The following is a 14193-nucleotide window of genomic DNA, read 5'->3' on the forward strand; positions in this document are numbered from 1 at the left end:
GGAGTGGAATGCTGCGACTGAATTCCAGTGCTCTGCATCTGCAACCTGTCGCGGCTAGCTGCATGGAATGTTCACACGGCAGAAATTGGTTTCCACCATGTGAACATACTGTAAGGAAACCTGCGTACCCCTTACACTTTAATGGGGTCCGTGTGGTTTCCGCTCGGTGTTTGCACAAAAAATGCGGAGAGAAAAGTGCTTATTTTCTCCCTGCATATTTCATGCGGATAGGGGAACGGAATGGCCGGAACGCAGATATGAACTGGGTTTAAGCAGTTTCTATTAACGGGTGTTATATAACTCACCCTGTTTTGGTGGCGAGTCCCCATGGGTTACACCACTTACAATGGCCTCTGTCTTTTGGTGTGGTCATATTAGATAAGGGTTCAGATTTCCTCCTCTGCTCAGATCACCATGCTGAGTTTGTACACTGCTTGTTGTTTTTGTGTAATTACTATGGTTCCTGACTTCTTATCCACACACCTAATCTTGACCTGAGAAATTTAAAGGGGTATTCCCACGTCGCATACTCACCAGTCTAAACTGCTGTAAAATCTTCTTTCTTCCTGGTTTCTTGCATCATTTGGTGGGCGGGGTTTCACATGCAACCTGCCGTTTAGCTCCGCCCCCAAATTAGTGTGTAGCTACGCCCACCGCATAGCGTGATCCTATGGTGCGGCTGAAGGGCCTGTGATGTCATCAAAGGCCCTTAAACACTATATGCACAATATTGGACTATGAAGTACAGGCAGGAGCAACTCCATTCTGTGTTACATACAGACACTGCCTGTCTCTGTCATAATGAACAAAATTGAATTAGCTAGCCTGATAACTGGGAGAACAGAAGATGTTCAGAAATGAAAGCAGCTCCCCTCCCCTATCTGAGTGCAGGACCTAGGTCACGTGGTGTAGACACAGGAATAGCTAGATACACAGGCTCACTCCCTGCACTTAGCCCCTCCTCCCTCCTCCCTCAGAGCAGTAGATACATCACTTGACTTTTGAGCAGATAAGTCGGGGCTGTGGCCACAAAGAATTGAATAAAGTAAGATAGTGGACAAACAAAGCAGTTTTGCTGAAGCAATGTATTTAGGAAAAGTCTTAAATCCACATTAACAAGCAGTATAGATAGGATCCTTGTGATGGGACAACCCCTTTAACTTTTACCCACTCGTGCCACCTGCAAATTAAACGCCAAGCATTTATTGGGTGTTCCTTCACTTAAGAAATGTCCTAAGTTATCAGCAGTACCCCCCACCATCACCACCATCCTGCCCCTGCTCTTCATTAATTGTCCTGTGCCATGTGACATTCTTTTCACAAAGGAAGGGATTTGGCATTGGTTGTCGCCAATAACTCAGGACATGTTACACATGAAGGGGCTCCAAGGGGATGCTTAGTGATCTGGTTTTTAGTTTTTCCCTATTTTCCTGGGATATAAGTCTTGACTGTATACAGTATTAACAGTGAAATATATAATGTACAGCTGCCATTCATATATGAGTTTGATGTTAAGTTATAGGAGTACTGAATGTTAAATATCCTGTTATAAGGGAATGTGCTCAAACTTTCCGTTCTGAAGGCATTATTATACACAAAAGTGGTGTTTTTGATGCATGTATTGATTTATATGAAGGCCAGCACCTCTTTTTACTTTCCAAGGTCATTTCTTCTCATCGGTAGAAATCTGTAGCCTTGGATTTAGAAAAGCCTCTCTGAGAAAACAAATTAATGTATTCACTCTGTAATAATGTTGTTTCCCATAAAATTACAGTTCTGTAACAGACACGGTATATGTACACTGCTGAACATAGAATACACGTTCAGTAGAAATAAATAGTTGATCTTAAACCTATCTCACTCGCTCCTGCCCCTCCCCCTGTCCTCTCTGGTGCACTATGGAACACTCGCTCCACATGCAATAAACTTGCATACATCCACAACCTTTTCATTTCAAATGAATTTACATTTTTCGGCATCACAGAAACATGGCTGACACCATCAAACACTGCCTCCCTCGCTGCCCTCTCCTATGGGGGGTCTGCATTTCTCACACACTCCCCACCCCAACAATAAACCTGGTGGAGGTGGAGGTGTCCTCCTGTCAGACAATTGCTCATTCACCCCAATCCAGCCACCACCTGCCCTCACCCCCCCTCCTTTGAAGTGCACTCTGTTCGTATCTACTCACCCTCCAACTGGCTGTCATATACCGACCGCCAGGACCTACCACCGCCTTCGACCATTTCACCACCTGGCTCACACACTTCCGATCCACAGACACCGCCACCATCATCATGGGTGATTTCAACATTCCCATTAATACAGAATTACCTCTCTGTTGGCCAGATTGTTTAGCGGCTGTAGTCTCCTTCCTCTCCTCCCGCTTTCTCAAACTCAATATGGAGAAAACGGAGTTCATCATCTTCGCCCCACCCCGTATGGCCCATCCAACTGTCAAAGTTAACAGAACCACACTTACCCCTGTCCCACGGGCCCAATGCCTTGGGATAACACTGGACCCCGACCTATCCTTCAAGTCACATGTTCAAACCCTCAACACTTCCTGCCGCCTCCAACTCAAGAACATCCACCGAATCCGCTCTTTCCTAACCCCTGAAACTACTAAGATGTTCATCCAGGCCCTCATAATCTCCCGCTTCGATTACTGCAACACTCTTCTCCATGGAGTCCCAGCTAACACCCTTGCCCCCCTCCAGTCCACCTTAAACTGCGCTGCTCTTAATCCACCTCACCCCCCGATCCTCATCGGCTGCTCCCCTCTGCCAGTCCCTCCACTGGCTACCCATAGCCCAGCGAATTGAGTTCAAGCTACTAACGTTAACATACAAAGCCATCCACAACCTGTCCCCTCCCACTACCTGCCCACACGTAACCTCAGATCCTCCAATGACCTGCTGCTCCGCTCTGCCCTCATCCACTCCTCACACAACAGTCTCCAAGATTTCTCCCGGGCATTCCCCATACTCTGGAACTCCTTACCAAGACACATAAGACTGACCCCCACAATCACAGGCTTCAAGAAGGCCCTGAAGACTCACCTATTCAGGAAGGCCTACAACCTCCAATAACACTATCACCGCACCGCCATCTGTACAGTCTCCCCCTCTCCTTCTGTCTCTATCCGTCTTCCCTCATAGATTGTAAGCCCTCACAGGCAGGGCCCTCTACCCCACAGTGCCAGTTGGACATTGTTAGTACTATATCTGTTTGTATATTTTGTGTACTGTATGTAAACCCTCAAATGTAAAGCACCATGGAATAAAAACACTATGTAACAAATTTTTATTTTTGTTTTATCTTTGTTTCAATAATGTTGTTTTCTGATTATTTAGATCTGAAAAGAATATTGAACACTAATTTCAACTCATAAACTTTGCTTTTCATACTAGCACATCAATATTTTAAAATCATATATTTTAATTAACAAGCATATCATATGTTTAGATGTTGGTGAAATATTCTAGACTGTTCTAAAAACTTCTAACGTCTACATTATTCTAGCCATGTCTAGACGTCGGTAGAATATTCTAGATGTCTGCCTGTTTACTATATAAGCATGTCTGCAGTTCAATGTTTTCTGTGGATTTTTTCAGCAGTGTATGGATGAGATTTACTAAAATCTCATCCTCTTTGCAGGGACGGTAAAAAGCGGCATTATTTCTACAAGGGTTTCCGCAATGTCCGTGACACAGCATTTCAGCTCTGTCTCCCCAGCTTCAGGTTTTTCCAGTTGTTTGATAACATATTACGGTGCTCTGTTCCTTTAGTATAAATCACTATTGATGTTTGATAACTGTATCTTTTAAAAAGCTATTCTGCTTGTTCTTCTACTAGGGTAGTGATTGGTATGCAGTTCTCATGATAGTCAATAATAGCCCATAGAGGTGGCAGCAGATGATATGTGGAAGGTGGGGTTGGTACTCTGTAGGTAGGTGCACTTAAAATTTGGGCAGAACCTTTAATATTCACTCTTTTCCCCTAAATTCTATTTATCTGTGGTTTTCTATGCAGTTATATAAAGGGTAAGGAGTCTTTATGTCGACCCGTGTGTAGTTTTATTGACCATGCAGTATTTTACGTATACGGAAGGACTGGATATCTTTCTAAAAACTATGATTATGATTTCTATTTAGAAGCAATTTATTTCCCCGATTGCCTCTTCCATCTAACTACATAGCAGGCACTGAAGCTTCTGATGTCTGCACAGGCACCTATTTTTTGTGCCTTAGATCCAGCAGACACTTTTTAATAGACGCAATGATAGTTTAACTCCATATAAATCGCTGTTTTATGATTTGTTATTGTCCAATAGCTCCTAGAAGTGAAGCACTGTCTGGGAAATGGCTGCTGATGCTGACACAGCTTTCTTGATGGTGTTAAATCATTTCTGCTTACTGAATGATGTGAGGGTAATACTAAACAGAGACCACACTGGAGCCATATGGATTGTGTTTGCCCTTGAACACTAATGGGCTTCTCTTCCAATCGAGCATATTACAGCACTGGCTGTTGTAAACAATTTGATGTGCAGGCATCTCTTTGTGTCTGCAGGCTGTTTACAGTTCAACTGCCTCAAGACGTGCTAAAATTTTCAAAAAGCTTAATGAAAACGATACAAGCTTTATACATTGTTGTTTTCTTACTTTGTTAGAACTGCTTTGCTTAAAGATAGCATCCTTATATTTACCCTCATTTACATTGATCTGTCTTACCAGTCATTATGTATTTAATTTGGCACACCCCAGAAACACCTGACCTGGTCTATGCAATACATCCTAATATTCAATACACACATTACAAACCATTCTATGGTAGAAATCACTAAATATACCATAGTACTGCTGATAAATTATTTGTGGATGTACAGAAAAGCATAGATCCTCCTTCATCTTTTCTATGCACACATTTTGTTTATATAATACATGATTTATTCTGTACGTACTGTCTTTAGGTTATTTTTCTTATTCCACTTGTCACTTTTTTAATAATAGATGTAAAGATAAAAGGTCCCCTCATGCGGGTAGCTTGTCTTAGTCTATTTACTGCATTCAACGCTATAAAAATATTGGCATAGAAGAATATGCATATTAAACTTAAAATTAAAAGAAACCTGTCAGGAGATTCACACTGCCTGAACCATGGGCAGTCTGAAGTTCCAACAAGCACCTTCTTTAAAATAAAAAAAAAAAAAAAAAAAAAAGTCAGCTATTTTAGAATCAAGTGATGCAGAATTTTAGTTAGTAAAATGCAAGATGGAAACTGAGAGAATTCTTGCCAGCTTGCCCTCCTGTTCTCCATCTACACCCTCAGCCTGGGCCAACTCACAGAATCTCATAGTTTTCAATACCATTGCTATGCTGATGACACTCAAATATATTTCTCTGGACCAGACATTACCTCTCTGTTGGCCAGAGTTCCAGAGTGTCTAGAGCAGGGGTGGGCAATTAATTTTCCCATGGGGCCACATGAAAAATTGAAACGGTTCTAGAGGGCTATGCTCGCTGTGGCAAATTTAGCTCCACCCACTTCTATATAGACTCCGCCCAGTCTCATCCAATGTCCCCCCTCCCAATGGTCCCACAATATTAAGTCCCTCTACTCATGCCTACTCATGAGGGTAACTACAGGCAGGCATGTTCCCCTTCTAGCTACCCCCCACGGTTTTAATATCCTCTTCCAGTTGACCCCAGATTAATATAATCCTCCATCTGCCTTCAGTTTAACTAACCCCTACATCTGCCCTCAGTTCACTCCTCTTGCTCAGACACACTGTCTCTTCTCTTCTCCTTAGCTTCCATCACTCTCCATTTCCAGCATCAAAGGTCCTTTAGCCGACTTGCCATTCAGCATTGATCTTTATCCTACAACCTATGTGAGCCGGTCAGAGACAGTTAGAGGGCCGGATGTGGCCCGTGGGCCATACAATACCCAGGTCTGGTCTAGAGGCTGTAGCCTCCTTTCTCTCCTGCCACTTTCTCAAACTCAGCATAGCGAAAACAAAGTTCATCATCTTTGCCCCACCGCATACAGCCCCTCTACCTGACCCATCTGTCAAAGTTAATGGAACCACACTTGCCTCTGTCCCATGGGTCTGTTGCCTTGGGATAACACTGGACTCTGACCTATCCTTTAAGTCACATGTTCAAACCCTGAACAGCTCGTGCCGCCTCCAACTCAAGTAAATCCATTGAATACACTCTTTCCTCACCCATGAAACCACAAAGATGATAGTCCATGCCCTCATTATCTCCCGTTTAGGCTACTGTAACACCCTTCTACATGGCCTCCCAGCGAATACTCTCGTCTCCCTCAGTCCACCTTAAACTGTGCTGCTCGCTTACACCTATCCCCCCCATTCTTCATCTGCTGCTCCCCTCTGCCAATCCCTTCAGTGGCTACCCATTGCGCAACGAATTGAGTTCAAGTTACTAACGCTAACATACAAAGCCATCCACAACCTGTTCCCTCCATATATCTCTGACCTAATCTCCCGCTACCTGCCCACACGTAACCTCTGATCCTCCAAAGACCTCCTACACCACTCTTCACACAACCGCCTGCAAGTTTTCTCTCCCGCATCCACCATACTCTGGAACTCCTTACCAAGACGCATAACATTGAACCCCACAATCACAAGCTTCAAGAAGGTCCTGAAGACTCACCTATTCAGGAAGGCCTACAACCTCCAATAACACTACAGTCACCACATCACCATCTGAACAGTCTCTACCCACAGCTTCCTTCTCTATTCCCCTTCCTTCATAGACTGTAAGCCCTTGCTGGCAGGGCCGTCTATCCCACTGTGCCAGTCGGTCACTGTTCGTATTATATTTGTTTGTACATTTTGTGTACTATATTGAAACCCTCAAATGTAAAGCACCATGAAATTAATGGTGCTATATAAATAAATAATAATATAATAGTAAAAGATCTCTCCCTATACATAGATTGGGGAGACCTGTAAATTTAGGCAAGCCAGGTAAGGGTAAGCTGGGGTGGAGTCAACCATTTGGCACTTCTTTCCATTCCCATTTCACTTTGTTTCTTTTGAGACACCACTGCATTTTAGAATAAAGCATAGTTAATTGTAACAAGGGAACCTACTAGGATTTCACGCCCTCTTTGGTTCTCTCGACATGTATTCATAATGAAGACCTTTCTCGCCCTCAGAGATGTGCATAATGAAATCCGACAATGCACTTTCAGCTTTCGTGCTATGTACCCTGATGCTGGAGATATTGGTGCCTTTACTTTTGAGACCGATATCTCTCCACTGTCAGAAGGCTGGGAAGCCTAGTGTCGCTCCCTTATTACAGCAAACAAGACCCGCCATTAGAGCAGTAGTGTAGAGACCGGTCCAACAAGACTTCTAGAAGGAGTGGGTCTCCCTCAAGCCATTTATCCCTTCTAGGGGAAATAAGTTATGGTTTGGCTCAATCAAGCTACAAGAAAAGGGATTAGTTTGCAGCCTAATCCCTTGTTAGAACCATCCACTTTTTCCCCACAATTGGAGAGTAGCCTGTAACGCCACTATAGGGCACAATCATAGAAGGAACTAGCTATTTTTTATTTGTATTTGTATTATTGAATAAAAAAAAAATATGTTTGTAAGTGTTTAGACAGGCAGTTACCTAATTTATATTGTTTATCACTGTAATGTGCTCTAAAACACTGGTATAAGTGTTTGTTTTCTACCATTGATTTTTCTGTGACTCATTTTACCCGAACTAAAAAGGATAATGATCTTAAAATGTAAACGTGTGACCGCTCATACTTATATTCCAGTTATGCAGCCTTAGTATATTTATTGTAATAAGATAGTACAATAATATAATATAAACAGCAAAGCTCTGTAAATAAGGGTATGTATCTGATGTGTCTAGATATAAATGAAGACTTTACCTACTGTACTTTAAATGCTGTCTTCATCTTAAAACACTCCAATGTTTGGAAAGTAGGAGATTCCAGCCCACATATCTTATTATTAATAGTAAAAACCATTACATTCTCATTTGTTCCAATGGATCCCTAAGCAAACATTTTTAGTGCATCAGGGTTCAAGTTTATTCTTGATGATACTGAAAACAGGCTACTGGAATAAAACAGTGTGTTATACAATTGTATATGCCAAGAGTCTTGTGAAGTATTCAACCTTTGCTTCGTTGCTGTTAGCATTCTGCATCATTACAACCATATAACACTTTATTTTTATTTTGAGAATAACATTTTGATGGAAATACTGATATTGTAACTAATCTTAGCTGGATACAGTAGATGGATAGATACTGTAAATATATAGGTACCTTAGAACAGGGGTCAGCAACCCCAGCCATGCATGACAAAAGCGGCATGCAAGCTATAACAGCTTGATGATGATGATCACCCCACCTCGATTATCCTGGATCAGGCCCACCACAAACTTATGGACAGGATTGATGTTTGCAAGTGTCTAGGGCTCACAGAATAGGGGTGTGGAGGTTATCCGTTATAAAGAACACAGTTCAGAGAGATGGAATCACAATTTGGGGCATTGTGCTGTGTATAGGGGGTATCATGATTTTTATGTAGGGGATTGACAACCTTAATTATACTACTATGTATATGGGACAATAATCCTACTAATGTTAATGCTAATGCTCTTAGCAGCAGCTTATTTCAGCTAATTGCAGGTTGCTGCTAAAGCCAGGTCTGTATTCTTTCTATGTAAACACACAGATAACACTGAGTCCATTGTGTAGATGCAATTGCACATTATCTAATCTGTTCACAAACACATTTCATCAAAATTGACAGTCTGCCAATTTTAAACATGCTGGGCAAAAAGAAAATCTAATTTGTCCCAAAATTCTAAAACACAGAGAGCTTTGAAGGTAGCCAGAAGTCACAGACTTCTCCTCAAGCGGAGCTCAGGAGGATCATCAACGCCAACAACAGACTCATTATATGGTGTCAGGCCAGCTTGAGAGCTGCCAAAACACTGGAGCAGGAAAATCGACGGCAACAACACGCTCATTGTATGGCGTCCCAGCCAGCTGCTGAGATGCCGGAACAATCACAAGCACGGCGTGAGGAACAAGTTCAGCAGCAGGACAGCTTGAGAGCTGCCGAAACACCGGAGCAGGCGAACCATCTACAGAAGCAATTTTCTGAATATAGGCGGATCATCAATGTCAACACGCAGATGAAGTCACGGGCAGAGGCTAGTAGGGCAATAAATGGGCATCATTCTGTGTGTAGGAGCATCACACCGTGTATAGGATCTGACAATGGAGCATCATACTGTGTATAGGGGACTACAATGGGATTTTTTGACTTTTATATAGGGCTTGTCAACCTTAATTATTGGAGGGCACACATACTACCTCATCTTTTTATTTTTTATTTTTTTTTGCTTAATTTAATGAAAATTGGCACGCCATACGAAAAAGGTTGCCTACTCCTTCAGTAAAACCTTATTGTTTTGTTCGTATTACTTTAGAACCTATTAATTATTGTTTATTAATTACATGCGATATTGATCAAATAGAATTGACTGATGCAGTTGAATACATGATCAGAGCAGGAAGCCTATGAAGAGCCCAGAGACATGTGTGTCCCAGACTGGAGCAATGATGCCACTGTATTACACGTTCTGTGCCAGAATACAAATGTCTTCGTTTGTAGTCTTGGTTCATTGTAAACTGCAAGCATGATGTGGCTTGAAATCCACAAGAACAGAAGAAACAGCAGTAACAGACTATTTTATATTTCAATACAAGGGGGTATTATGTCAATCCTCTGTCCGCTTGAGAAGTCGGACAGCTTCACTTGCGGACAGGAAAGGACGAGCACGGAGTGCAAAAGAACGTACCCGATGCCCATTGAAATAAATGACAGGTGTCACGGACACAGCTAGTGTCCGCTCCTAGTGTCCGTGACAGATTTTGAGTGGAGACTAGGAGTGGACACTACATGTCGGACACTGACGGTAGTGTGAACGCTCCCTTACTGTCTGCTTTCCTGTTCTGTGCCCTAAGGCAAGAGATACCGATGCTGTTACCGATGTCTGCCCACTATCAGAAGGGCATTCCTGATAGTCTAGCTGGGCTTTGAGGACTGCCCCCCTGACAGTACTCGTTCATAGCCCTGTAGTATCGGGGGGGGGGGGGGGCTTTCCTTACAGCTCAGTGATGATGCTAATCTGTTACAGTACTTCTGACAGTACTCATCCATAGACTAGTACAGGGGGGGCGTTCCTCACAGCTCAGTGTCATCACTAGGTGGTAAGGAATGCCCCCTCTGACAGTACAGGGCTATGGACGAGTACAGTCAGGGGGGCGTTCCTCACAGCACAGGTAGACTGTCAGGAATGCCCTTCTGACCGTGGGCAGAGATCAGTGCCGAAACTAATAGCACTGATGTCTCCAGCCTCGGGGCACATAACGGTATATAAAAACACATGTGCCTGAGGACATGAAAGGTCCTCTTGAATTCTGTATTAGTCTGAGACTCAATAGTCAGTACCTCAGTCCCTTCTGATTCAGGTTATTATGAGTTAATGTGAAATTTTTAACATGGCTGAAATGATTTCTTACATCTAAAAGAAGAAAAACAGCCTCTCAACTTGAAGCAGAGAATTGTCTGGTTTACATTTGGAAAGTACCGTCTTCTATATTGTGTTATTGTGAGAGGTTTGTCTAAGTATTGAACAGCTGAAATAATTGACTAGAAAAAATTTACTATCTAGTGCTTTTTACATCATGGAATATTCAGTTGCCATAGAAATTGATTCAGAGCTGTAATTGCTGCAATCATTAGGGGTTAATGTACGGCCCTGTGTGATTAAACTATTACACCGTCTACATGAATCATCCAGATCTGCAGTCAGCTTGATTGACAGCTTCATTCCATTTTATGTGTTCCTATTATGTAGAACGCTTTTGCGTTAATCAACTATGGTCACATGTGAAATGCTGCAAAATACTTATGCAAAAAGGTAGAATTCTTAAGAAGAAATATCAGGTGGTTGTCCGTACACGGTGTTCAAAATTATGATGCAAATTATTATAGCAACACTGTTTATATTCTTTGAATTTTCTATGGAAAACACGGTTCTTCTTTTTGTATCATGAAAGAAACTCTATATACTTTGCAGGGGTCATTTTCACATCTTCAGGGATCTTAAAGGAGTCTGCCAGTTCTCTCCTTTTGATTCTGACCCAAAATATGTAGCAGGCCACAGCTAAAAAGTGCCACATAAAAATAATGTTTGCAAGGCCAAACAGTGTCATATTTTGCACAGTGTACACATATATCACATCACTATGTGATCACTATGAAACGCTAGTGTCTCCATAGGAATAATTGACAGGTTGCAATTTCCAAAAACATGATGCTTTTGGAACTAGCAGCATTTCCAGTGCGCATATTTTTCTGCAATGTGTGGATCCGCTAGAATTTTTTTTACATTTTTTTATGTCAATATTTTTAATAAAATTTTTGCATATATACAATACAGAAAGTCAAAACCAGAAACACTGGATACATTCATGGCAACACAATCCGCATACATATAGAATATAGAATACTCGAGATGAACAAAGCATGTACAGGAATACATACATATTGAAATGCACACTAGTGACCTTCAAATCCAGATCTACATATAAGTATCCATATATAGCAGAGAAGTGTGAAGGAGCATTCCTCAAGTTGCAGCCATGAGGATGTAGGGAGAGTTTGCAACAAGCGGGAAGAAAGAACAAAGAACAGGCCTAAAGAATAGAGGGAAATCAGAACAATCTATAACGACCAATACACTGCGGTTTTTGTTGCGGTGTTTACGCTGCGTGGGGCCCCAACTTAAACTGATTACCGAAATATTTCACGTGTGGTACTAAGTTTAGTGATGATTTGATATTGAAGGCTGTGCTAGCCAAAACTTCTTTCTCAAGCCATGGAGTGTCATACCTGGTGCCTGTATACAATATATAGCGTATCATTTTCTTCCCACTATCTAGAAGGAAGGAGGTCTATTGCTGTTTGCTGTCCTATAAGCACAGTGTGTGAGGCTGCAGTTGCTCTCTGGGACACGGTTTTGCTGCTATAATCTAAGCCTGATGAAGTGATGTGCGCAGTTCAGTTTCGCTATTTTTGGCGGAATGTCAAGCAATGTTGTTTTTCCTCAGTCATTATTGTAGCACTGCTGGCAAGTCTTGCGTTTTGACAGATGTGATCCTTAAAAAGCTAATTTCGTGTAATTATTATGTGTGTGCATCATTTCTGCGGCAGTTTTCTTATTTCACCCATACTGCATTTTATGATCTAATATTATCATGGTGCAGTGATGTCTGTGACATGGAGTGTGTGACAGCTGTTTAACAATAATGGCTTCTTCCACAGAGCAGATAGACGTGCACCTGGAAATGACAGAACTGCCACTTACTTATATGAGCAGACTATCAGCTTGCAATGAAACACTTATTTACAATGCATCACTTTCAGGGTATTATTATTTTAATGCCTCTTTAGGAAAACCCATCGAACAGTAGGTTTAGTACATGAAATTGGAAGCTCCCCTTTGATGTCTATGTTAAAAATATTTGTAACATGCAAGATAATGGGATTTGTGAACAGAATTCAGAGTACACTCAGATCCTCTGACACAAGAGTGCATTAACTGAGAGCTCAATATATCATTAATAATCCCATCTCTATAGTTTAGGAATATATGTGTTATGTCACTCCTGACTTGCAATGGTTAGATTGTGTCAAAAGTCGTGTTATGCATACTAACAGTTAGTAAAGGGGAGAAAAAAAAAAAAAACAGGTCAGTCAAATTCAGCCTATTCTCCTGCAATGGTATTCCTCAGCTATAGCTATCTAGAATCGCATTTTATTCATATTTCTGTTTGCAAGAAAAAAAATGTAATTTTTTTTTTTTTCAAGAGATTTGATTTTTTTTTCCAAAAAATTCCTTTTACCCCAATAAATGATTGCATAACATTTTAAGTGGTTTTCCGATCTCCTTGGTTCAGCAGTTTGCCTGCTTTCTTATCTCACTTCCTGTATTTCTACCAATTCCCCCCCCCCCTTCCATCTTGCTGAACAGGACACTAAGAAGTATCATACTACTTATGCAGATCAGATAATATGCAGATGCTTGTATAGAAGGGACTCAGTGTTATCTGTGTGTTTACATGGAGAGATAACAGACCAGGCTTTATCAGCAAACTCCAATTAGCTGAGCTTATTGTCCTGAGTAAGGTAGTAACTCACAGGTCCGTGGTTATAGCAAAGCAATGTAAACAATGGGAGGAATAAGTTCACATAGCAGGCAAACAAAGCAGCATTTCTAAAGCAATATATTTAGGAAAAGTCTTCAATTTACATAAGCTACCAGTATACATAGGATCCTTGAGAATGGACCACCCTTTTTAATGAAAAATACAGGGATCCAGTGTTTACATGACACGCATAAGTGGGTCTACCTAATTTCTACTCCTGCTTACAAAGTATATGGTGAGCCTCACAGCCAGATGATTGGGTTTTGGGTCCTGAGGAATATCATGGATATACTGTATTGCTTCCAATAACATATGATAATATACTGAAAGTGCTAGTGAACTATATTGTTCTACGTTTATTTAAAACACATTTTCCAATTTTTTTTTTCTTAGTGCACTACCAGAAGATTATTCACCGAGACATAAAACCATCCAATTTACTCCTAGGAGATGATGGCCATATTAAAATAGCTGACTTTGGAGTAAGCAATCAGTTTGAAGGAAATGACGCTCTCTTGTCCAGTACTGCCGGGACTCCAGCTTTCATGGCACCTGAGACTCTCTCGGATTCTGGACAGGGGTTCAGTGGAAAGGTGCGTTGTGATAGAATTTACAATGAGAGAAAATTCTAACCAGAAGTATTTCAGTTTAAAATGGAAGGACTGTAAATAGGTGTTATATTCTCATAAGTGATAGACTATCAAAGATTTACTGCTGTGTAGTATATAATGAAGAGGCACCAATTGTCATTCTCTTCACCAGTGCATAGTTGTATTGTTTCACTTTGACTGTTTGTGTGTATGCCTTGATATTATCAAAAGGTGATTTTTTTTGTTTTTCCGGACCTCAAGACCTTGCTTTCAGAACTTGCTAAAAAAGCACTAACGTAAGCTGTTGATCTTTT

The 14193-nt window shown here is 41.3% G+C and overlaps 1 protein-coding gene across 5 annotated transcripts in view; it reads left to right on the forward strand.

Moving 5' to 3' along the window:
* CAMKK1 (calcium/calmodulin dependent protein kinase kinase 1) overlaps positions 1 to 14193 on the forward strand; it is a 178156-nt gene that overhangs the window by 142609 nt on the left and 21354 nt on the right. For all 5 annotated transcript variants that reach the window (XM_075264891.1, XM_075264894.1, XM_075264895.1 and 2 more), the window contains exon 10: positions 13683 to 13882. In XM_075264891.1, the coding sequence (XP_075120992.1) occupies positions 13683 to 13882 (200 nt within the window). The remainder of the gene's footprint in view (positions 1 to 13682; positions 13883 to 14193) is intronic.

This window comes from Leptodactylus fuscus, chromosome 2, assembly GCF_031893055.1.
Source record: "Leptodactylus fuscus isolate aLepFus1 chromosome 2, aLepFus1.hap2, whole genome shotgun sequence".
Taxonomy (NCBI): Eukaryota; Metazoa; Chordata; class Amphibia; order Anura; family Leptodactylidae; genus Leptodactylus; species Leptodactylus fuscus.